At 45.6% G+C, this 26,155-nt stretch overlaps 1 protein-coding gene across 3 annotated transcripts in view; it reads left to right on the forward strand.

The window, feature by feature from the left end:
* Positions 1-26,155, forward strand: part of SH3RF2 (SH3 domain containing ring finger 2) — a 115,573-nt gene that overhangs the window by 59,038 nt on the left and 30,380 nt on the right. For all 3 annotated transcript variants that reach the window (XM_014576271.4, XM_075900303.2, XM_006128554.5), the window contains exons 6-7: positions 22,774-22,868; positions 25,200-25,370. In XM_014576271.4, coding sequence (XP_014431757.2) covers positions 22,774-22,868; positions 25,200-25,370 — 266 coding nt within the window. The remainder of the gene's footprint in view (positions 1-22,773; positions 22,869-25,199; positions 25,371-26,155) is intronic.

The following is a 26,155-nucleotide window of genomic DNA, read 5'->3' on the forward strand; positions in this document are numbered from 1 at the left end:
CTATTCAAGATAAGTGACATTGTCAGGTCTTGACTGCAGCTTTGGTGTAACACATATGATGATAACCTGCCCATAACAAAAGGTGCACGTTTACTCCCATTAGCTCTGGCATTTTACCAAACTACAAGATCCACTTTAATTATAATTAGCTGAATTCTAATAGTTAGAATAACAACAAAAAACCACCAACAGTTTGTATGTCGCAATGTCATCTCTGAGCATGTTACTGTGAAATAAAACCATAAGTACCTCAAGCAAATGTTCACAAAGTAAACAGAAACACTGGAGCCATGTCAATTGCTGGGCTCCAGCAAACAGAAAGCCTAGATACTTCTTCTAAAGTTAAGTCCAGCTAAATTAAAACAGGCCCCACTTTCCTGTAATGTTCTTGGGTTGTATCCTACTGAAAAGTCTAATAGACTTCTTTAGAATCCTTCATCCATTCTGTATTGGCAGCCCCAGGCACTAGTGGTCCAGGAGACTTTGCCTAGTTGGCCATAAGGAACCAGCTGAAATTTTTCATTTGGGATTTCAGCATGTCAAAATATGATAAATAATAAGCCCCCAACACTGAAATCAGAATCCAAGACTGGATATAAACTTTGCACAAATCTGAGGCTGTTCAGATCCATCCCTGTGCTGTAACTTTCAGGTAGCAGTAGAGGTGCTATGCCCTGAAATGTATTCACTAGGAGCGGACCCAAACTCTTGCTGAGAATCCTCTTGCTCCCCTAAACTTTAGAGAGGCTTGGATAACTCTCTGAAATGGTAGCGTTAAGGAAGTGCTTGACTTGAAGCATTCCTGAGCTGAGGTTAGGTTATTTGCTTTCTTAACTTAGTAGGGAGCCTGTCAGTTTCCCCAAAGCAGTCTTAGAGGCTGGTGATACCTCTGCCTTGGATGGTTGCCTGCAGAAAACTGGAAGGTTACATTGGCTTGTTCTGCTTGACTGCAAGCCAGGATCCATCTGTCAAGACTTTCATTTGCAGTTTCAGAAGACTTCTTTGCAAGCAAGTTAGTTCCTTTCATCAATTCTTTCTTTCACAAGGCATACCGGAGCGGTCGACAAAGGCTTCCCTTGTCAACCGTGGAGCGTCTAGACTACCGCACTGTGCCGACAATCAGCTGATCATCACAGCGCGGTGGCCATTTTGATGTAAATGAAGCGGTGATTATTTAAATCGCTGCTTCATTTTGCTATGTCTAGTACACTCATCTACATGGCTCTGTCGACGGAGCCATGTAGTCTAGACATACCCCTAGAAAATAAGGATAATAATGTTGTTCTGCCTTGCATGGGTGCTTGAGGGTTGGTTCAGATTTGTAAGGTACCTTGAGGTCTTTAGACGAAAGATGCTATAGAAATCCATGGACAGTGTGTGGTGGGTGAGAAGATGAGCTTGCTTCAGATTATAACAAGCCTTCTTTCGGTCTAACAAAGTCAAAGGTGACTTTAAACTGACCTAACCTACAGCTCAACACTCCCCCCCCCCAAAAAAAAAATCCTTGTAAATTATGCATCTTTTCTCATCACCTTTGGTCTGGGATCACTCACTGTAAGGGAGCCCAAGGAACAAATTTGTCAAGTGCCTTGAGACAGCCAGTGTCACAGACGGGTGAGATTTGGGGGGCAAATAGTAAATTTGCCAAGAAATGCAGTTTGGGGGTGACTAAAACTATTCATAAATCTGTTCAATTCAGCAAATCATTGTGGCCGAAAAAAATGTGAGAAAAGCAATTTCCAAAAAGGCAAAATGGCTCGTTTTGACTTTTTCTAAACTAACCCTGCTGACATTTGATTTAGAAACACATAGTTTCATTTCAAAATGTCACTTTCATTCTCCCCAAATGTTTGACATCCAGATATCAATTTTTCCTATGGGGGAGGGGGACACAAAAATAGTTTTAGTTCAAAACAAATGGATTTTTTGTTCACAGATTTTTCACCTATCAATTATTTGATCAGCTCTGTCTATTGTACTGTAAGTTACTGGAACTTATGAATTTACAGGGGCTAGAAAAAAGAGTAAGTGCATAGCTTAGATTTCTTCCTCTTGCAGTTTGGCTTAATCTCAAGTGTCATCTTGAAACAGCCGTGTGCTTCCCAGTTATAAATTTCCATCTTGTTAAATTCGCTGCCAAGTCTCTGCACCCAATTATGCTGAGTCATGGATAGGGTTAGATATGCTGTGAAAAAGTCACTTGATAGCCTGTTGCAAGCAATAAAGAGCCTCAGAGGGATTTGCAAGAATGCTGACATTAAGGTCAGTTTGTTGTCTGGCTTTGTGGCAGGAAAGGCTTTAATAGACGGTGAGGTCTGCATGGCATACAGCACCAAAAGAGGCTAACGTGATCTGATGAGTTAGAGCCTGGATGGAAGCGGAGCTCCGAAAAGGAGGACAGACTGCACATGTAGTATAGATAGAACAGCATTACCTCCCCCTCTTTCATCCCACTAGGAGTTTCTAGCTGTCCTCCTACAATGAGTGCAGGGAACATTCTGGGAATGGGGGTCTGGATGGGTCACTTGGACTGTTCTGTCCATTCCCTCTTGGGGCAGCTGGCATAGGCCGCTCTTGGAAATCGGAATTCTGGGCGGGATGGACCTTTGGTCTGACCCAGAATGGTCATTCTTATGGAACAGGCTCTCTGCTAGAAGGAAGGATGGATGGGTTTAGTTAGATGAAGCAAAAATTCACCATATGAAAGGCAATGGGGGAAAGCCTGATTCCCCAAGCACACTGGCTAGTCACCTGCATTAGAGATGCGTCATGGCAGACATACTCCCTTGCTGGAAGGAAGGGAAAGTCTGCGCTCAGGTGTCTGAGGCGTCCATTAAAATACAAAGAGATCAGGAGCATTCAGTGCCATGGGGAACCACACCTCAAAACAGGCAGCGTCTCTCCCTTCAGTGAAAGAAACTGCCCCTGTCAGCATCCCTAAGCCCTTTCCTCACAGTTCTTCTCTGGGCAGCTGTTCAGTCCTGGGCTGGAACAAATTGTCCTGAGTATGATCTCTGGCGAATGATGGCCGTTGAGGCAATGACCTAGATTCATACATTGTCTCAGGCAAGAGTCAAGTGTGAGTTTGTCTTGAAACTCAGACAAAAAGGCTAGACGCTGGCCAAGCTCCCAGGCACTGGGGTTAGCAAAGATGGGGATCACAGAGGAAAAGGTCTCAATCGCTGTCATGGGGCAGAGTAGAGGAGGAAAAGGAATCAGTTATCAGAAAATAATAACCTATTATATCTTTTTCTCCCTCAAGGGCACCATCCCCTAGAATTTATGCTAAATTTGGCTTAAATCAAAAGGCCACTAGACTTATTACTCAGAGGCAGTTAGAACCTCAGCATGGTCCTGAAGGTAGCTGTCAGCCGTCTTGTTCATGAAAAGATACCACTCTTTGCTCCCTGTCTTAAAAAACAGATGGATTATGGAGGTGGAAGAGAATCCTACTCCAAATTAAAGGCATAAGAGGAAAATCCTCCAGCAACCAGTCTGTTTCCATTCCTGCTTTAGTGTCTCCCTGAGATTTGATGATGTTGGAATTGTGAGAAGAGAATCAAGCCCTAATACCAACCACTCTTAAGTAAAAATGTATGTCTTGAAAGCAGAGGTGGGGGCTTGAGGAGATGACACAACACAGTACGTACCAGCAAAATAACTCAGGTTAGGAAATCCCCACAGAATATCTTTACAGTCACCCAAAATCTGCTCTACGTGACTCCTTGGCACCTTTACTGTGGAAGATCAGTCAGACTCATTTCTGCCCATACAAGAAAATGAACTGGGAGAGGTTGTCACTCATATCAGCTCCCCTCCCATTGCTTGTAATTGTTGGCACACGCAACACTCTCCCTTCCTTTTACTCTTGCCAAGCCACTCACCCTCTCGGAGACACGGCCCATTCTGAAAGACTCGGGCCCAGGCATGCAGCGAGCATCACAGCATGTTGTGAAATCCAAGCCATGGCTCAGTCCCTGATCTCAGTCCTTCCCCTCCAATTCCACAAAAAGATACAAGAAACTCCAGAGCTCTCTTCTTAAGTGACTATGCTCATTTCCAGACAAGCCCATCTTTGCAAGTCTGCTGGTAGTAAGGTCAGGGAGCACTCAGCTAGAAACTGCCTCTACCCTTTACCACTAGTCAGGAAGCTTAAGAATCGTGGTAACTAGCATCACGTTTTATATCAATGGTTATGGAAACATGTAAGATTTCAGCTTCCGTTAAACTGGCCTCAGTGTATGCTGGAAATTGGCAGTATAGTCTGCTAAGAAGACTTCCAGCGTGCAGCTGATGCAAGGGCTTTACATCAGTGCTCAGTGTAGACAGCTTGTTGCAGACGGATGGCAGGAAGAGCTGGAGAGACAAGGTGGGCTGAAGGCCAGCAGAGGACCCCGTTATTCCCTGCTTCCAAGAGAGCAAAGGACATTCGTGGATAGCAGCACACAAATGATTGCCACAGCCCTGAGACTGTTCTCTACCTAGAGCTAGTTGGAAACTTTTTTTGATTAAATTTTTCCTCAAAAGATGCCATTTTGTCAAAACCAAAATATTTTGTGGAACCATATTAATTTAGACATGTTTCTACGGGATGGTTCCTCAGGTCCAAGATGGAGTTTGGAGAGAAAAAAAAAGCTACAACCCAGATCTTTCCAGTCCAAACATGGATGTTTTGACACAATTCTGTTTTGCAAAAAACGTTCAAAGCAGTTTCCTTTCGTTCCAATGTAGAACTAAAACAAATGCCCAAACCTCAACAATTGTCATAAAACAGAAGGTCAATAGAGATGGCTGGACTCTTATACCAGAGGCTGGGCAGGGCAGTACCCCAGGGCCCTCAGAAAACAAGAAGAGAAAAGAGGACTTAAAGCTCACCTACACTTCCTCTCTCTCAGATCAGAGGAACTGAAAATTAAGCCTAATGCACTAGTGCAGGGAATGGAGTTGGTAAGTCAATGAGCAGTGCTTTCTCTTAAGTCAGAACTCAAAAAATGCCCTGGGCGTGTTACTAAGGGGCACTATTGCTGGAACTGTTGGCTTTGAGATGAGATGGGAAATGAAAGTTTGGATCATTCCCATCACTAAAGATCCTGTGGCCCTCTTCTCAGGAGAAGCATGAGCCCAGAGGGCCTGGCAAATTTCTTAAATGCTCAAATGCTCTCTGCTGACTTAACTTCTCCATGTTAGCAGAACCGCAGAAGCAATTTTTCACTACCCCTCCTGGGAAAAGCTAGGGCACATCAATGGCGCAATATGGCTTCTGGATTTCAGTTGGCAAGTGGTTCTTATTTTGGATGAACTGATACCGGTATTAGTTTCATCCCAAGTTTTACATGTTTATGACCAACTTATAAAGCTGCAAAAGGAAGCTATAATTAAAATTATTTCATGAAGGTGCCTATCACCTCCCTCCAATACTTGTGTCCTGACTTTGAAGAAGTGCCAGGAAACTGCTTATTCTGTGCCAGCTTGAATGCCAGCCACAAAGAGCACAAGAGCGCTGTCTCTGGGGCATGCCGTGTTGCAAATATAAAGAGGGCAAGAAATAAAACAAAGCTTAACTTTATAGGAAGAAATTAGGAGAGTGAGAAAAGATGTGAAATCACCTTTTTAGTTTGCTGCTTTGCTGTACTGCTGTTACACACAAGGACAGGATCACAAAAACAGCCTGGACAACATCTTCTAGAAATCACAAGATGTACAGATTAGGCATGTGAATGGGAGACCAGTTAACTAGTTCATCAGTAAGCATCACATTTGCTGGATGATGCTTACTGGGGACTGGGAAAGCAGCCCATGCCCTGGGTGGAGGGCTACTCCAGCCCCGCATGAGAGGGGCCTGGGAGTGCTGGCAGCAGCAGACCCCACAAAGCCAGGGGTGCTGGGAGTGCCAGCAGTAGCAGCCCCTGCACAGCTGAAGGGCCCACACGTAATCAGTTAACTGGGATTTTACATCCCTAGCACAGATGACTTAAATAATAGAGGCCTTCGTGTACCCAGGCTCCACAGTCCAACCTTCTGTATTATTCTTTCTGAAATGAATTCCCTATGAAAGGCAGTGGATTGACAGCCCAAGAGAGAGCAGCTCCCCAAATGCACAGAGCAGGTCCAATGCAGGTAGAACAATACTAGCTTCTCCTCCACCACTCTGTGCAATGGACCTCCCCATCTGCACAAGAGAGATAACAAAATCTCCTTGCCTCTCAGGGTGATGTGAGACTTCATTAATCTCTTTGCAGCTTTAAAGCACTTAGAAAGCCTCCAAAGCAAGGTGTTATAGAGGTACAAAGGGACTACCTTTGAAGGAGAGAGATTTCATTCTCCTTGTCCCATTTAATCCTTTGTCTCTCTGCTGAAGCTAGCAACCACAGCCAGTCCAAAAAAAATCTGAAATAGTTTTTCTTCCTCACAGAAAATTGGGTTTGCATCTAAACAAAATTTTTCACCAAAAGTGTCTGCTTTCTGAGGAAAATACAGATTCTTTCATCAAAAAAAATCAAATGCTCAAAATCTAGTTTTCACCTCTGCCAGCAAAACAAAATATTTCAATTAAGATATACCATTGTGGTGCCTGATGAGAATTGTAGTTTGGTTGCCCAATGTATCCATTCTTCTCTATGGGCTGGGCTCTCTATCTATACTACATCTCCCATGATGCATCAGTGCCAAGGCCTCCCATGATGCACTATTCCCAGCAAGAAAAACTCTGCTATATGGTGAGTGACTGCTATTTGGCAATGGAGCTCACTGTAACAGAGGAGAATGGGTGCAGGAGGCACTGCAGCAAAATGGAATTGGAAACTCCCATGAGGCTCTGCAACATTTCTAAATTGATTTAAAAAAAATTTGCCAAAAAAAGTCAAAATTTGTCAAGGGGGGAGGAGAGAATATTTCCCAACCAGCTCTAGAGTCAACTCTTATGTCAATTCCATTAAGGGCTAGACTAAGACCACCAACTCATTTAATCGCATAAGTATTAGATGGCAACACCTTTAAATCACTATCAACCTTAACTGATATGATATCAAACTGGCTACTTAGAAGGGAAAGCCTCTGACCCCATTAACTGTATTCTGAGACCCTTCAGCACACAAGTGCAACAGGCTTGAATTTGTAGGTGTAGGTTTTCCTTGATTGGTAGAGCTGATCCTCTTTGCCTATGTACAAAGGTATGGCTGCAGTTAAGTAGCTGACTAAGCCCAGAGCCTTTTAGGTATCTGTTAAGAGGTGATAGTGGAAGTATCCTTAATAGATCTGTACAATCCTTTCCCTTAATTTCACTTCCTATTAGAGGTATATTTATGAGAAGCCCTAACCTGACTGCTCCCATCCCTCATCACTGGTCCAGATAAATCAGCTGTGTTATGCAGTGAAAGTTTTTCTCTCCGGGCAAGCAAATGACATCAGTTATCTGCAAGTAGCTAATAAAGTACAGTCTGGTTTAGCCAAATGCACTGGAGCTGAGACAAACACGATAAGAAAAATTAGCAATATAGCCTTTTGGTTTGATGACTCCCATCCACAGCCTGTCCCTTTTGTGAAAATTAAAATTAATCAACTCTGTTGTAAAATTCCATCTCCTCAGCCCTGATATCCTGACACAGGAACCACACACAGACAGCTGGATATGGGGTACCTGCTTACAGCATACATACAGCCTCCTGTAGCTCATGCAAGCACATGTAACCAGGCTGAAACACCTTGGGGTTCAAGCAAGCCTCAAGATTGAAATGAACAGGTCAGCAATAATTTCCAGACTCCACCGTTTCAACCACATTTCCTGCTTCCTCCTATTAAACAGAGCACTCTTAAAGAGTCAATATGTTTAACACCCTTCCCCCTCCCCCTCCCCCCCCCAACGCTGTTATAAACAGCAGGCAAAATTCTGTTTTATTGGCAGGCAGCTCCAGATGTACTTGTACGTCTTATGCCAATGAGAGAATACAATTTGCCCCAAAAGCCCTTTCCTTCACAAAGGTGCATCTTTCCCCTTTATGGGAAAAGGAGTTTTGTGCATACCATTACTATTCAAGTGAGAGACGGCTAAAAATTACATACAAAATGCTACAGTACTTGGAAAAGGTAGAGATGTGCACAAAAATAAGAAGGAAATAAAAGCTAAATACAAGAAAGAAGTTTGGCTTATGAATGACTGAAAATAGCCAAAACAAAAAACAGGACTATGTAGCACTTTAAAGACTAACAAGATGGTTTATTAGGTGATGAGCTTGGTGTCAGCCGACAGTCAGGGCAGTGAGTCCCTTATGACCGGCTGAAGTTCTTTTAAATTGTGCTTGGTTCTGTTACAGCAACTGAAGGAGTCAGGTTAAAGCTTAAACAGTTACTATTTTATTGTTACAGGGTAAACTTAGTTGTTAAATGCTACTGCTGTGTTACAGATAACACCACTACAAAGGACAGGACAGAAATTACACTAATAAGTCACTTATAGGTACCATGAAACCCTTTTGGTTCTCTGAGCTCTTATTAAATGCATGCAAAATAGACACATAGCAGGTATATATTCTCCTTCGAGTGGTCCCTGTGGGTGCTCCACTCTAGGTGCTGGTGCGTCCTCGTGCCGGTGACCGGAGACTTTTTATAGCTGTTTCTGCCGCGGCACGCAGGCGCCGTGGCGCCTTCTAGTGTCGTTGGGACTGAAGGGCGCCTGCACGCACGCGGCTCCTCAGTTCCTTCTCTACCGTCCTCGGCAGTAGACGGAGCCCTCTCTTTGCCTTATTCCTGTGGGAAAAAAACAGTTAAATTCTTTGTTTTACCCCCTAGTTACCTCATCAACCAAGTTTTCGAACCCCTCCCCCCCCCAACTAGTTCTTAAAAAAAAAAAAAAATTCTCTCGTTGCGGCTTGCCGCTTGTTCCCCAACCCTTCATGCCCGGCTCGCCGGGCTTCAAACGTTGCGAGACATGTCGGGATGCCATGCCGGCGTCTGACGGACATTGTGCCTGTATTAAGTGTCTTGGGGAGGCACACCAGACGCAAAAGTGCCTGCATTGCTCTAAATTGACAGCGAGGGAGCGCCATGACAGAGCCAATAGACTGACGACTCTCTTGTATGAGAAGTCGCTCCGTCCCTCCTCAGAGGACTCATCTCCGCCTCAGCCGACTAAGGATATGGAAAAAGACCAACCCCTACCCACTCTTCCTCTGAGGTGTCAAAAACCGCACTCTCTCCAGCTCCAGCTATATCCTCGGCACCCTCAGCATCGCGGGTGAGCACTGAGGACACGCCGGGAACCTCTGGTGCGCCGCGATCTAAGACGCAGGCACCGCACAAGAGAGCTCATTCTGAGCCAAAACAAAAATCAGCGGCACCGACCGCTATGGCACCTAAGCCGTCCTCGGCACCGATGGCGCCGCCTAGAGAGCGCTTGGCACCGAAGCACCACCAAACGGCACCGGGCTCGGCACCGAAAAAGGCCCGCACCGATAATCCACCTCCTAGCACTTCGGTGCCGGGATGCACGTCGGCACCTTCATCTCCACCGAGACCACACCGCTCGGCACCGTCCCAAAGCCGAAGCCAGTACCAATCCCTGGTGCGGAGCCACACCTCTTCGGCACCGCCGTCCCCGGGTTCCTCTATCCACTCAGCGAGATCGCACCATTCCTCGGCCGCTTCTCGTTCAGCTAGTGACATCGGCACCGAACCCAGAAGCAGGTTCTCGTCGCAACATTCTAGCCCGGCTCACAGACCTCCATCCTGGCAAATGCCTGCGGTTCAATATGCATACCCTCCCCCTCCGCATCCGTGGTATCCACACCAGTATGCCTATCCACCCCCGCCATATGCCACCCAATGGCAACCGTGGAACTCACATCCAAAGAGGTCTCACCATCGACCCTCTTCTACCGCTTCCAGGCCACCTCCGGCCTCTCCTCCTGCCACCACATCAGCCACAGAGCCGAATTCTCCAGCTCCTTCAGGCGGCCATGACTCCCTTTCTGAGGGCGAGACCAGATCTCCGCTACACAATTCCTCCTCCTCCCCAGACGAAGCGGTCACCACCGATGCCCCGCCGTCGGGAGACGATACAAAAAAGTTTCAAGAGTTGTTTAAAAGAGTTGCCGTAGCGCAGGAAAAAGATCTTCAAGAGGTGCAGGTCAAACAATATCGACTCCTTTGCACGCTTCAACCTCCAACTGCTTCCAGAATTGCCATCCCTATGGATGAGGCCATTATGGACCCAGCTGACAATATTTGGCAGACCCCAGCATCCATCCCTCCAACAAATAAGAGAGCAGACCGCAAATACTTCATCGCTCCAAAGGAGATGGACTTTCTTTTCACCCACCCACCCCCTAACTCCCTAGTAGTGGATTCTGTACGTCACAAGGGTAAACAACCTAACCTAAGAACAACCCCACAAGACAGGGACCACAAAAAGGTGGACATTATGGGCCGAAAGGTTTATTCTTCGTCCACATTGCTCCTTAGGGAGGCCAATTACACTGCTATGCTCGCAGACTATGATAATGCCAATTACTCAAAGCTCCAGGACCTCCTCCTACATCTTCCAGAGCATAAACGGCCAACCCTGCTTAGTATTATGCAGGAAGGCCTCACCATTTCCCGCACAGCTTTGCAGTCCGCTATGGACGTGGCAGACACCGCGGCTCGAATCACGGCCTCGGCGATAGTGCTCCGCCGAATGTCATGGCTACAAGCCTCCGGCGTACCTAGGGACCTCCAACAAAAGGTTGAGGATTTACCCTTCGATCGGACCAACCTATTTGCAACCAAGACCGATGAGGTGTTGCATTCTATGAAGGACTCCCGTACAACCCTTAGGACCCTAGGAATGTATACTCCTCCATTTAGAAGGACCAGATACCAGCCTTACCAACGACCGAGAGAACCGTTCCGCCAACAACCCAAATATGATTTCCGCAAACAGAGATCCCAGCGTTGTAGACCACAACGCCAACAACAACAACATGCCACACCACATCCCCCAGCTGGCAAGCAGCAGATTTGAAGGCCTGGTCGAGAGCCAGGAAGCCAATCCACCGACCCTCCCAACTGCTATCCTTCAGTTCCACCACCCCCTCCGAGCGTTTTTCCACCAATGGTCCCTCATTACCTCGGACAAGTGGGTTTTGAACCTAGTCCAATCGGGCTACGTCATCCTCTTTACCTCTACCCCGTCCAACCACCCTCTTACCCCATCCCTTTTCAGGGACCCCTCTCACGAACTCCTGCAGGAGGTTTCACACCTCATTCAACTGGGCGCAGTAGAACACGTACCAACACAATTCTGAGGCTGGGGATTCTACTCAACGTACTTCCTGACCCAGAAGAAGACATGAGGTTGGCGCCCCATCTTAGACCTCAGGCGCCTCAACAAATACATTGCATACCACCGTTTCAAGATGGTTACCCTCTCAACTATCATTCCTGCACTCGACCAACACGATTGGCTTTCGGCTCTTGACCTTCAGGACGCATATTTCCATATTACAATTCATCCTGCTTACAGACGCTTCCTCCGATTTACAGTGGGTACCCAACACTACCAATACAGGGTGCTCCCGTTTGGCCTCTCTACGGCCCCCAGGGTATTTTCCAAAACCCTATCGGTAGTAATGGCCTTTCTTCGACGCCAAGGCATCATAATATTCCCATACCTGGATGATTGCCTCATAAAAGCTGCGTCTTTCAACAAAACGAAGGCCATGACAGATACCACAGTAGCCCTTTTACTCAGTCTCGGGTTTCACGTAAATGACGCACAATCCACTTTACGCCCAACACAAAGACTGGAGTTCATAGGCGCCCTCCTCGATACAATTGCAACAAGGGCCACTCTTCCCGAACACAGGTTTGCGATAATACGTGACCTTGTCCGAGCAACACAAGCGGTACCTACTGTCACTGTCCGCCACTGCCTCAAAATCCTCGGACACATGGCCTCCACGACTTATGTCGTCAGTTTGGCCAGACTCCACATGAGACCTCTTCAGTCCTGGCTCGCTACGGTGTACAGACCCTTCAGGGACCAAATCTCCAAGTACGTCACTATCCCACCACGCATTATAAATTCCATGCTCTGGTGGACAATTCCTCAAAACATGCTACACGGCGTCCCCTTTCAACATCCAACTTCCACTCTCACGCTTATAACCGATGCCTCACTCATGGGATGGGGAGCCCATTTGGGAAGCATCACAGCCCAAGACAAATGGTCATTTGTGGAGCAAACACTCCACATCAACCTCCTCGAGTTACGGGCAGTCAGATATGCATGCCAATACTTCATTCACCATATAGCCCACAAGACCATCACCATTATGACGGACAATACCACCAGCATGTACTACATCAACCATCAGGGTAGCGCCCGTTCCCCTTCCCTATGCTCGGAAGCCGCCAAATTCTGGACCTGGTGCCTCTCACATGGGGTCACCCCTTCCGCTGTATATCTTCCCGGAATACTCAACGTCACAGCAGATGCCCTAAGTCGCATGTTCATGGACCAGCACGAGTGGGAGATCGACAGACACGCCCTCACTCCGATCTTCCTTCACTGGGGCCAACCGGAAGTCGACCTCTTCACCACAGAGAACAATGGAAAGTACCACCTCTACTGCTCCAGGGGAGCCCTGGGCAGAAGTTCCCTTGGAAACACCTTTTCCATCGCATGGGACGCCTCCCTCCTCTACGCCTTTCCCCCTCTCCCACTCCTACACAGAGTCCTGGACAAGATCAGATCGAGCCAGGCACGGGTGATTCTGGTGGCACCTGCTTGGCCCAGATGAACATGGTATCCTTACCTCCTCAAGATGATGGTAACAGACCCGTAACCCTTCCCTCCACATCGCGACCTCCTCTCACTAAACCATGGTCGGACCCTTCACCCGGACATCCCCAAGCTGAAGCTCCACGTCTGGTTCCTTCATGGCTCCAAGATGCCGAAATGGCCTGTTCAGAACAAGTGAGACACATACTAATTAATAGTCGGAGACGCTCCACCAGGAAAACCTACTGGTACAAGTGGACGCGTTTCCCCCAATGGTACGCTCAAACCCATGCAAGCCCACCACATCTTGCTCCTATACATACCTTATTGGACTACTTACTCTCTCTAAAACACTCCGGCCTAGCACTCAGTACTATCAAGGTCTATGCTGCGGCCATAGCGGCTTTTCACCGTTCTCTACGAGGCACTTCTTTTCTCGCTGACCCACTGACCAAGCGTTTCTTCAGAGGCCTGCAGAACACCTTCCCTCTGGTTCGGCCACCAGTCCCCATTTCGGACCTGAACCATGTCCTTAAGAGCCTCACAAAACCCCCGTTTGAACCACTAGCGACCTGCTCTTTGTCTCATCTGTCCATGAAAGTGGCTTTTCTCGTCGCCATTACCTCCAATAGGAGGGTGGTTGAGCTTGCAGCCTTAATGGCTGACCCTCCATACACCGTATTTTTACAGGACAGGGTGGTACTCCAACCCCACCCTAAGTTCCTACCTAAAGTACCCTCTCCCTTCCATGTGAATGAACCCATACACTTACCTGCCTTCTTTCCGAAACCGCACACGGAACCGATCCAGACCGTGTGGCACACTCTTGACGTCCGACGAGCATTGGCATTTTACATAGATCGCACGAGACCCTGGCGAGCCTCGCCTAGACTTTTCATCTCATATGCTGAAACATCTAAGGGACAAGCAGTCTCATCTCAGAGAATCTCTAAATGGATTACATCCTGTATTAAAACCTCTTATACCTTACATAACAAAGACTTACCTGGACTTATCACAGCTCATTCCACTAGAGCGGTAGCTTCCACGACCGCTTTTCTTCGTAATGTTCCATTGCAGGACATTTGCAACGCAGCTACCTGGTCATCTGACCACTCGTTTGCTCAAAACTATGCTCTCTCCACCTCGATAGCATCTTCTATGGCGGTTGGACAAGCGGTGCTATCCACAGTTACTACCACACGGCTCTAAACCCACCTCCGCGAGCCAACAACTGCTGTGTAGTCACTTAGAGTGGAGCACCCACGGGGACCACTCGAAGGAGAAGAAGGAGTTACTCACCTTGTGCAGAAACAGTTGTTCTTCGAGATGTGTCCCCGTGGGTGCTCCACTACCCTCCCTCCTTCCCCTGCTTGGAGCCTGATACTCTGGCGGGTAGAGAAGGAAAGGAGGAGCCGCGCGCGCGCAGGCGCCCTTCAGTCCCAACGACACTAGAGGGCGCCACGGCGCCTGCGCGCCGCGGCAGAAACAGCTAGAAAAAGTCTCCGGTCGCAGACGCGAGGCCGCACCAGCACCTAGAGTGGAGCACCCATGGGGACACATCTCGAAGAACAACCGTTACTGCACAAGGTGAGTAACTCCTTCTTCTCACCCCTGTGTCCAGACTTGGCATGGCCAGCATCTTTCTCTCAATCCCTCGGGAAGAAGTAGGGTGAGGTTGGGCATCCCACAGACCTCAGGAGACAATCAATACCTGCCAGCAGGTGTAGATGATTGGAGCTCAAATGGGGTGGGCTACTAAACCCTCTTTATACCCCTTGGGTCACATAGGCTTCTTCCTGGTCTCAAGTGGCCAATTAGGAAAAATGGCTTTGAACACCAAGTTTCCCACAAAGGGTGCAAAGCATAATTCACACCTGGGAAAATGCAGACAATGGGCACCTCTGGTATATGATGGGCGAAGATTCCTCTTCTGGGACAGTGCAGGCGTGTCAATTACTGGTACTAGCCATCAGAACGACGGGAGGCCCCGGGTCATCAGCTAGCCCATTTACTGTCTGGTTTCTGTTTATGGTAGAGTCAGGGACAGGCAGCACACCTGCGTTCCCAGGGCATCAAAGGCTGACTGCCTTTCTCTTGCTCTCTGGCGGGGGTTGGGGGAGAGAAACAAGATGGGGTTCGTGTCTGGCTACACTTGGCTACATTTCTATAACTGAAAATAGCCTGATGGTGAATTAGTAAGTATTTATTACTACCTGAGGGTATGTCTACACTACCCTCCTAGTTCGAACTAGGAGGGTAATGTAGGCATACCGCACTTGCAAATGAAGCCCGGGATTTGAATTTCCCGGGCTTCATTTGCATAAGCGGGGCGCCGCCATTTTTAAAACCCCGCTCGTTCGAATCCCATGCAGCGCGGCTACACGGGGCATGAACTAGGTAGTTCGAACTAGGCTTCCTAGTTCGAACTACCGTTACTCCTCATTCCACGAGGAGTAACGGTAGTTTGAACTAGGAAGTCTAGTTCGAACTACCTAGTTCGTGCCCCATGTAGCCACACTGCACGGGGTTCGAACGAGCGGGGTTTTAAAAATGGCGGCGCCCCGCTTATGCAAATGAAGCCCGGGAAATTCAAATCCCGGGCTTCATTTGCAAGTGCGGTATGCCTACATTACCCCGCTAGTTCGAACTAGCGGGGTAGTGTAGACATACCCTCAAAGACAAAGAGTTCTGTTAACCAGATCACATATATAAGTTACTGCATCTTGAATAGCTGTGGCTTAGAGTAATAATTGTTAAGCTCCTCTTTATATGTAAATGTCTTACTTGTCAATTACCAGATCATGGGTGGTCTTGCCTAGTGGTTGGAGCCTATATGCTATAGAGTTAATTTGTTTCATGATCTTAAATGAGCCTGGGTACTAGTAGTCCCATTTAGCTGAGGAACAGCTAGGTTTTAGGTGTTTGGAGGACAGCCAGACTTTATTCCTACAGATGAATTTGGGTTCAGTCAGCCCAATGTATGCCTCTTTGGAGGCTTCAAGATATTCATTAAGGTGAAGGTAGACAACTAGATGCTGCGTCAGTGACTCAGGAAGTGGATGAGCAGCTGAATGAAGCTGAGGGTGGGAAACCACCATTTGCATAGAATGAGCTATGTCTGGTGGCTGCATGAGCAGAATCATTGTATGCCAACTCAGCCTTTGGCAAGAGGCCAACCCCGTCACCTTGATGATAACTGAGAAAATAACAGAAGCATTGCTCAAAGATCTGGTGCCCTTATTCTGTCTGCTCATTGGTCTGCAGCTGATAGGCCAATTTCCCTTCCTAAGAGTTTATGCTAAAACTGGAAAGTGATTTGTGAGCCTTGATTTGACCCTACTCCAGTTGGCAGCACATGGAGCTGGGAAACATGATCTAGAAAACGGCAGGTGGTTTCCTGGGCTGTTGGAAGCAAGCAAACAGTAATAGAGCATGCCATCTTGCTCAGAAGATTGACAAGGATGATGGCATAACCCTAGGAGCAGGGTCGCTAAATGATGAAGTCCAAGGATATCAAGGACCAGGGTCGATATGGGGTAGGTAAAGTATGAAGAAGGCCGAGTGGTTTGGCACATGGGCACTTGCTCTGAGAGTACACATCATAGGAATTAATGAACCTCTTACCATCAAATCTTAATCTTGGTCACCAGACATTCCCTAGCACAAGGTCTCAGGTTTTGAAGTAGCTGAAATGGCCAGCAATTGGCATATCATGGCAGATCTTTAATAACTCAAGTCTGGACTAGCCCTCTGAGATATAAAGACATCTTCCATAATAAAGCAGACCATCCTTCAAATGAAACCCTGAGCCAGGCAGATATTAAGAGCATATAGAATCTGACATATGAGATGAGAAACACACAGTCCCTATTTGCTATCTCTTGAATAAAAATTTTACAGGTGTAATATGGTAGCCATGGCGGCTGTGCCAGACTCAGTGTATTTGCCCTCAATGGTCAGAGCATCTGCCTTCCCAGTCTGTGATCCAGGATGATAGATGATGACAAAAAATCTAATCTGGCAAAGAAACCAACAAATCTTCTGGTCACTTTATGATTACAGGCAGTTTGAAGCTATTTCAGATTCTTGTGGTCAGTAAGGCCCTGAACCAGGAGCCAAGCTCTTTCCAGGTCTCTCTACATTTCAAAATCTGTCTTTATTACAAATAACTTTTTGTCCCAACTATCATAATTCCTCTCAGTGCTGGTTTTTGTGAATAAAAGGTATCGGAACGGAGTTGGTTAGGAGATCAAGTATGTTGTGACATAACAGCTCAGATGGGAAAGTCCAAAGCATCTGCCTCAGCATACAATAAAGGTTTGACTGGATCTAGGTGCATGAGAATGGAAGCTGAGGTAAAATATTTTTTGGATGATGAGATATGAACTTTGCCTCTGGTGACAAGGTGAAGTGGACTCCCATTTGAAGAAGCACCGTTATCAAGGCAAGTAGATGAGAGAAATCTTTTGGTAAAATACCTATAAAAATAAACATTGGAAAATCCTAGAAATCACTGAAAACCTCTTGTGTTTTGGGGGGCATTTTACCCAGAAATGGCAGATACCTTCTGTTAACCTTTTGGGAGAAATGATTTATCCAAGGAACTCAATTTGATCTTTGTCAAACTCATTTCTCCAATTTGGCATAAAGATGGTTTGGATGGAGTCAGTTGAGAACTGGCACAAATTATTCATGAAGTGCCTGGTTTTCAGGAAAAAAACCCCAAGAATATCATCAAATAATCACAAACCAATCCAATGTGTCCCTGAAGATTTCATTGATGAAATGCTCAAACACTACCAGAACGTTATGTGATGCAAAGGGCATAACTAAATAGTCAAAATATCCATATCAAGTGCCAATATCCATTTCATTGCCTTCCTAGATTTGGGTCAGGTTGTAGGACCCAATAAGGTCCATCTTAGTACCAGTCTTGGTCAAGTGAAGCCTCTCTAAGAGTTTGTCAGTGAGTGGGGAGGGGCAGAAGCTTCAGACTGACACTTTGTTCAGAGCTTGAGCATCAACACAATGGCATAAGGAGTTGTCCTTCTTCACTACAGAGAAGACTGGTGCCCCTACTGGAGCTCCTTCTCCAGTTTCTTGCAGCAGTGCTCCCAGTGCATTAGGAGTTCAAGTTCTGTGAGGGAATATATAAGGCCAAAGGGGACATCAGCACTGGATTGCAGGTCAATTGGACAGTCATAATGGAGTGGCAATGTATTTGCCCTCTTTTTCAAAAAACATCACAGTAATCCTGATGTGTCATCAGGATTCCTGAAGCTATTAAGGAGTTGCAGAGATGGCAGCAGTCATTTTCAGTGTTCCTTCTTTGGTCCCTGACTTGTCAAGTAGGTGGCAAAGATCATAGCAGCTTCTTATCTAGAACATGATTTGGGGAAGCAAAGTTCACAGTAGAGTCTTGATGTGAAGCATACTGTGCTTGGCCCCCATGAATGGATCATGAGTGATGAGCCAGGGAATGCTGAGGATGACAGGGGAATGAGGTTCATGGATTAGATCAAACTGTAAAACCTCCTGGTGATAATGGAGTACAGTAACCACCAAGGGTGCTATTTGATGAGTGACCCTGCAGAGGAGAGAAGGTATATGTCATTGGATTCCACCAAGTCAAAGTTGCTCTTGCACAGAGTTGGAACGCTGTGAACCTGAGCTAAGTCTCAGACCATGAAATTGTTGGAGGCCCCTGAAGTCCACAAATCTACTCAGTTTGGAATAGTAGGGTGTTGTAACCAGAGAGGGAGTTGGAGGGTGCTAGCGTGGTGTCTCTCCATAGCTGAGATGCAAGTTCCTGGAGTGAGGGGGGGAACACAGGGTATAACAGACCTCTTATTAAAGTTGAGACCTGGAGTCTTTCTATTCAAGACACAGCTGGATTCCTAGCAGAGCATCTCCAGCTATAATTTCCAAATTCCCCACAATATAGGCATAAGACCAAAGCATGAAGACAGCCTCTCTCAGCCTCTCTCAGCAGCAAGGCCAACCCCAGCTGATCTGCCTGAGCTTCTGTACTGAGAATGTGAAAGGGGACTGGGACCTCAACCCTATCTCCAGACAATGCTTAGTCAGATGGCCATCAGTACCTTGACCAATCAACTTGGCCAGGGCATCCAGGATGGGCAGCAGCCCCACTTGAGTCAGTTCATCCTTGGTTTGCCAGCTTAGGGCTGTTGGAGATGGTAGTGGTGTAACACTTCATCATCTTTAGCATTTGTTGCCAGGCACCAGAACTGTGCAGCAAGGTTGATGACCAACATATATCCCTGACATATTTCCAGAAGCAGATTCTCATCAGATCAAATGCAATTTGGATCATCAAAAACAATTTCTGTAGCTCAGGTTTTAAACTGCTCTGCCTCGGGTCTAGAACAGCGATGGTCAAGCGAGGCTAGTGAGTGGGCTACATGAGTGGCCCTCCTTCATTTCAATGGGCTGCAAGATTGTTGTAACCAAGACAATCTCACGAGATAGGGTCATTTTGCTAACTGTGCTTGAGTACCTAGAATTTGCAGGGTGTGCCCGTTGAATTGTAGCAGCGCTTTGGATGCAGAGGGAATGCACAGTTCCCGTAGCAATCAGTACGCACCTCACTTCACATGCCTTTCCTTTACATGCATTTCACTATAGTAATATCAGTAGGAAAAAAAACCTATGTAGATGGAAACCAGTGGAATCTGGCAACCCTGCGCATGGGCAACAGTAAACAACATTTCTCTTAGGCCACACACAGAACCCCGACGGGCTGCATTCGGCCATGGGTCGCAGGTTGCCCACCACTGGTCTAGAAGTTTCCAGGAGGGGAGATGCCCAGGCCAAGGCTTCCCTAGTTAGCAGACTAATAGTAAGTCCTACTCAGGTCTAGTCAGTGGACTGGGGACAAAGCATGAACAGGAGCCAACATTTCATAGAATTTGATATGGCCCCCATAAAACATATCCGGGATTGGAATCTCTAGCTGTCTAGAAGCCAGGGCAGCAGCTGTGGAGGAACCTTTTTGGGTCAGGAACCGCTGACCCAGAGAAAAATCAGTCAGGGACTGCAAAAAAGAGAGAGAAAAAAACCCCTCACTGACGTGGCCCCTCACTGAGAAGGAGAAAGACGCTCCCCACACTCCCCTCACATACCAGAGCCTAGGCGGGCCCAGGCTTGTAGATTTTGGGTGTTCCAGCCTCATGGGATGATGGGGAGCTGGAGTCCCAGTGTGGGCTCTTCAATGCTGGGGGAGTCCCAAGCCTCAGGGGCTGAATCCAGGCAAGCCCAGGGACCGCATCTGACCCCCAAGCCTTAGGTTCCACACCCCCGCGCTATAGTAACTATTCAGTTAATAAACCCATTTTCTACCATCCAAAACCCTCCCATGCAATGTATGACAGGACAGGATTACTATGTTGTTTACTGAATAATCTTTAATAGCCGGCTATTGAGGGATTCATAGCTGGGAAGAGTGTGTCATTTTTTAGTTGCTGTGTGGTGGTGTGAGGGAGGAAAGTTCAAGAATTACAGATAATAGATGTGTGGGAATATGCCTGCCTTAACCCATGTCGATTACAAAATGCTTTACACCAAGAAAAACTGTGGGCTGCTAAGTACTGCGATAGTTTAATGACCTTCTCTCTAGCACGCTTGTTGAATCCCACGGCACTCCTTAGCATATGACAATCTCAGGATTTCTCATGTTGACAGGTAAGGTACATAGAAACAGAGGGAAGAACCAGAGATATTTTCAATGCCATAAACTGTAGGGAGCCTAACACTACTCAGGACTTGTGCTAAGAAAAATACATCTCTGCTCACCAAAGAGACACATCAGAGAAGCTGCAAAAAAGAGGAAAACAGATCATAAATTGCTTTTAAAGGTTAACCCATCTGACTAATGGGCTTGTATTCCTTTCATCCATGACTTTTTCCTTCAAGGAGAATTGTGGGGAAGAGACAGTGGCCCATTTATTGATAAAACACAGGGCTAAGTTTGGAGATGAAGGATGGTCCAGGGTTTAAGGTTCTAGATCTGGATCAGAGAAACCCTGCTCTGGTGCAGGCTTTCTGAATGTCTGTAGGCAAGTCACTAAGGCAGAGGTGGGCAATAATTTTCACAGGGGAGCCATGAATTTATGGTATGTGGTCACAGGCCATCTCCTCCCATGAAGGGATGCAGCTGGGACAGAAGAGGCAGAACTGGGAACTAGCCTCCCCCAGAAGGGAGCCTGAGGCTGTGAATTAAAAACACAGCAAAGGGCTTGCAGTTCCCAGCCCCACAGCTAACAGGTTACCAGGCAGCTGCCTGGGGTTGCTGCAGCTATTTAAAGGGCTCATGGCTCCAGCCCCTGCCAGGGTAGTGCCACAAACAGAAGCTGTGAGCCATTTAAATAGGATCTTACTGCCTGAGCCACCGCCTAGAAATTTGGTAGCACCAGGAGCAGGAAATAAATAGAAAGCGGCCAGATCAAAGTGTTAGGTGGGCCAGATCCAGCTCCAGGGCCACATCTTGCCTAGCTCTGCACTGAGAGGACATCAGCACTGTAATCAAGGCTGTAACTGCAGTCTGCATAGACATACATGTGCTAGCTTTAATATAGCTAGGTCAGGTACCGGTAGCACTGAAGAGGCAGTACAAGCCCACTGGGTATGTACTCAGGGAGTTACTCTGTGCTGCTATGTCTTTCGTGCTATACTGTAAAATGGGTGTTAGAATGACGGATACATGGGAAGATAGCTGGAAAGAGGTGTCCCTCAAAAATATTGGCATCATTTGTAGAATTATGAGCTCTGAAAGTCTCCACTTCGCAATCTATTCTACAGCATTAGTTTGCCACATGGTTATCATTTTGCACCTCAGAAGTGTCTGCCTGTCAATGGAGCTTTGTATATGCATGAAATGCATTTTGATCCCTTGGAATGATATGCACCCTATAAATTTCAGATAACAATTAATACGTAATAATGATGAATTATTATTGCTGCAAATTTCCTGATGCAATGACTGTCTTCTTATTGGTGTAATATACAGCACCAAGCCCTTGGCTGATATTTAGCAAATTAAACTATAATTGCACAGTACCAGTCATTTGACAGATGTCACATTCTCCTTCTTATCATACTTGTGATTTTAAATTACATTTTGCCAAACCCTAGCAGCTCCTCTTCCCTTATGGGTTTCATGCCTGGAGTAGAGAATCAGTCCCAGTAAGTGAATCAAAGACTTGCCCAAATACAGGAATAATCAAGAAAGAAAGAGGGGAAAAATAAAAGAAGAAAGAAGAGTGAACTCTGCCTCACTCAAGCGATTCTCATAGTTATGTGATCAGCAGTGATATAGATTTTAGGAGATTTGATGCTCAGACATAACATTTGAAAGTCATGGCTGTTAGATGACATTTATCCTGTTTAAGTGGTGTTCTGAAAATCTCTACAAACACAAGAGTAGCCCTGCTAATAAGCCCATAGCTTAGCATCTTGCCAGAAATAGGAAAGTATCTACCTGGGCATTTTTCTGTGCCATACAGCAGTAGTGGTAAGGGCAAACTAGCTCCACTCAAAATTGAATAAAAAGTGATGCTGTATTGAATTCCAAAACTAGGCAAAACCCTACTCCTCCATTTTAAAGTATGAGGGGATTATTATCCTCTTACTGACACCAGTGTAAATGAGCAAGGTTGTCAGTGGGCATGTATTGTGGTGTACACCAAGGGGTGGAATGTAGCTAACCTGTCCACTAAGAAATGAACTGAAATAACAATCCACTGCAAAGATGGTAACAATCTCTACTGAACTGGGCTGGAATTCATCCGACCTTAGCCCTACAGAAACCATTCAGTGGTATTCAAGGCCATGGGGGTAATAAAGCAACAGAACACGTTTGTTGACTTGCTTTGATGGCAAGTGTTTGTGGGAACATTTTATACTCCCCACAGAGTGGGGTTCCATTCCAACAGCTGACAGAGCCTAGTCTCAAGATCGTTTTATTCTACTTACTTTGTTTCCATTTTTCATTGTAGGTCAGCGCTTCATATTATACTGCACCAGGATCCCTGGGGCACTCAACTGCCATCGTCACCCTTCCCCATCTTCAACAGCACATATCAGCTAATATGTACGTATAAACATTGACACTTTGTCTCCTTTGTGGTGGGAAGCTTGACCTGTGGAAGCCCATATCAGATATATGGTGTCTAATTTTCAGTGGGATTCTGAGGGTTTAGCCAGCCTGAGCCAAGGCAGAATGGACACTAAGAGTTTTCCTTGGTCACACACCAACGAGTAGCTAAAACTGGATTCAAAACTTGTATTCTTTGTACTCCTAGTTCTTCTTATGCTTTCTATCCACCAGATCACTGAGTCCTAGTCAAACTCTTGAACTCACAGCCTGACTCTTAAGAAAACGAACAGACATAGAATTGTCAGGACTCAAGGGTTTTTCAGAGATTCTGAGTGCTTTTGTTCACTTTACATTACTATGCTCATCATATTTCAGTTACTACAACCTTAACATGCAGTCTTTTTGTACCTTTCTGCTGTTTCTCTCTTTCCAGTGCCCATTGAATTACTGATGTATTTCTACATTTTAAACCCCATTTTTTAAAATAAACTGAAATTCTCTTTACATTTAATGAATAATTTTAATTATTAAGAAACTATATAAAAGTTAATTCATTTTTAAAACAAACCATTCAAAGAATAATACAAGTAGAGTTAGCATTTGCAAATAAATATATTGCAGTGTTTTGTTTGTCTGTCAACTGAACAAGAATCAGCTGCCTAGCTCTCATGATAATCAACCCTGAAAGAACAAATCAGACTGAACACAATCTACTGCTCATGGGGCATTCTATATTGAAAACTAGACCCAGACCGTGCAAAAATAAGCATATTTTAATAAGGTGCATGATCTTGCACTATTCTCATGCATAAATTTGCCAATTGTATGTATGCATGAAGTAATATATGCAGGCTCTGATCCATGAAAGATTTACATGTCTTACTTTAGATCTACGAGTAATTCTAATGACCTGAAATTGGAGTATTCAAGGGGTTGAAATTAAGCACATGTGGAATAATTTGAAGAATTAGAGTCATCCTTAAGTATGAACATGATTGGGTCCCTAATTTGGACAGTTCATTGCTTACATCCTATAGTAACAAACTAGCCTAAGTGCAAGTTACTGCTTAAGAGCAGTGCTGCAATTTAAAAAATAAACCACTGGGGAGTTAGAGCAGGCCTGAATTTAGCCCCATTTGCACATGTATAAAAGAATTTTTCCTTGTATTAAGGAAAGACATTTCAATTTCAAACTTACAAAGGGTTGTTATGAACAACAGAGAACAATTGCTTTTAAAAACTAGCAAAAAGTCCTTGTCAGTCTCCTTTTTTTAAGAATACTTTGTTTTGAGGGGATGATAGTTGTTGTAGCATCTGCTACTCAGACTGATATTTGAAAACGGTCCACATCCCACTTGGGAGAAAAAAACCCCAGTGCAGTTAGATAAAATGTGTCTCCTTGGAGACAAATAAAAAGCTGGAGGCCCTAGAAAAAGGGTAAAATTGAAAAGAGGTGGAGCAGATTTTTGATGTTTTGTTTGCCTTACTTTTTGCCATTCTATCTCGTGAGGCCCCTTGCTGAGAACAAGCAGTATCATTACACAATTGGAACCTGTGTCTGTTCTCTTTTAAACACAGCCCTCTGAGCAGGTTTGCTAAGCACAAAAGGGACAGTGCAGGGAGCCCCCAAACACTTGTAAAGGAAACAGCCACAACTTGACAGCAAATGTCGGGGGAAACAAAGCAAATGGGGATCTCTGTCCAGTGATTCTATGGCACGCACAGCCTCTTTGCATGTGTCCAGGTGGGATTATAACCCCACTCTGTTTAGCACCACATGCTCCCAGGTAAATAAATCCTGTGGCTGACCATGTACTGATCCCATTGTGCCTTTCAGAGATGACACAGCCTTTTGGATGGTGCACTTTACCTGCACTCTAGAGCTGCTCTGCCTTGGCAGAGGCATAACTCAGTCCCTAAAGGGTTGTTTCAGCGGAGTAATCACTGAGAACAAAAACAGCATTCTCCCACCTCAATACTTGCTGGGCCCCTTTATCTGGGACTGACAGTTCTGGGTCAAAAAAAGCTGGTTCATTCTCATTCCTGGTAGCTTTTCTTTTATTCATATCCTCCCTGGCTTTAAGATATAAGCAGTTTCCTCCCTGAAAAGCATCTCCACATTCATGACAGCAACCAGATATACGATGTGAGTGCCATATGAAGACGCTTCAGGCAATAACTTCTGCTCACATAGAACCAACAGCATCAGCTCCCAGAATGATTAGAAACAGGATCATTGTGTAATCTGCTCTCCTTACAGCATGCTGGGTGGCTATCTTTCCACAGCGCATGTTTACACTTCTCTAACTTCCTGTGTTCCACCAGGTGCGTTGCTCTACACTCCTACACTGCTCATGGGCCGGAGGAGCTGGATTTGCAGAAGGGAGAAGGTGTTCGTGTTTTGGGGAAGTACCAAGAAGGCTGGCTCAGGGGGATGTCATTGGTCACTGGAAGAGTTGGGATCTTCCCCAACAACTATGTCGTCCCCCTTTTCAGGTCTGATTTCCTTTCGTGAAATAGCATATTTATAGAGGGTGATATGTTGGGCAATCTGACATAGAATCATAGAATACTAAAATTGGAAGGGACCTTAAGAAGTCATCAAGTCCAATCCCCTGCCCTCATCGCAGAACCAAGCATCATCTAGATCATTCCTGACAGATGTCTGTCTAACCTGCTCTTAAGTATCTCCAGCGATGGAAATTCCATAGCCTCCATAGCCAATTTATTACAGCGCTTAAATATCCTGAGAGTTAGGAAGTTTTTCCTAATATCCAAACCAAATTTTCCAAATTGCATTTAAAGCCTATTGCTTCTTGTCCTATCATCAAAGATTAAGGAGAATAACTTTTCCTTAATCATCAGAGATTAAGGAAATCTAATTTTTGTAGATTTCTGAAAGTTGTTATCATGTCTTCTCCCAGTCTTCTCTTTTCCAAACTAAACAAACCAATTATTTTGGTCTTCCCTCATAGCTCATGCTTTCTAGGCCTTTAATCATTTTTGTTATTCTTCTCTGGACCTTCTTCAATTTTTCTACCTCTTTCCTGAAATGTGGTACCCAGAACTGGATATAATACTCCAGCTGATGCCTAATCAGTGCAGAGTAGAGTGAAAAAATTACTTCTCATGCCTTCCTCATAACACTCCTGTTAATGCATCCCAGAATGATGTTTGCTTTTTTTGCAATCATGTCACATTGTTGACTCATTTGTAGTTTGTGGCCCACTATGACCCCTAGATCCCTGCTCATCATAGTGAGGATATAATGCAAGAATCTC

This window comes from Pelodiscus sinensis, chromosome 16 (assembly GCF_052426305.1).
Source record: "Pelodiscus sinensis isolate ZL-2025 chromosome 16, ASM5242630v1, whole genome shotgun sequence".
NCBI classification, from domain to species: Eukaryota; Metazoa; Chordata; order Testudines; family Trionychidae; genus Pelodiscus; species Pelodiscus sinensis.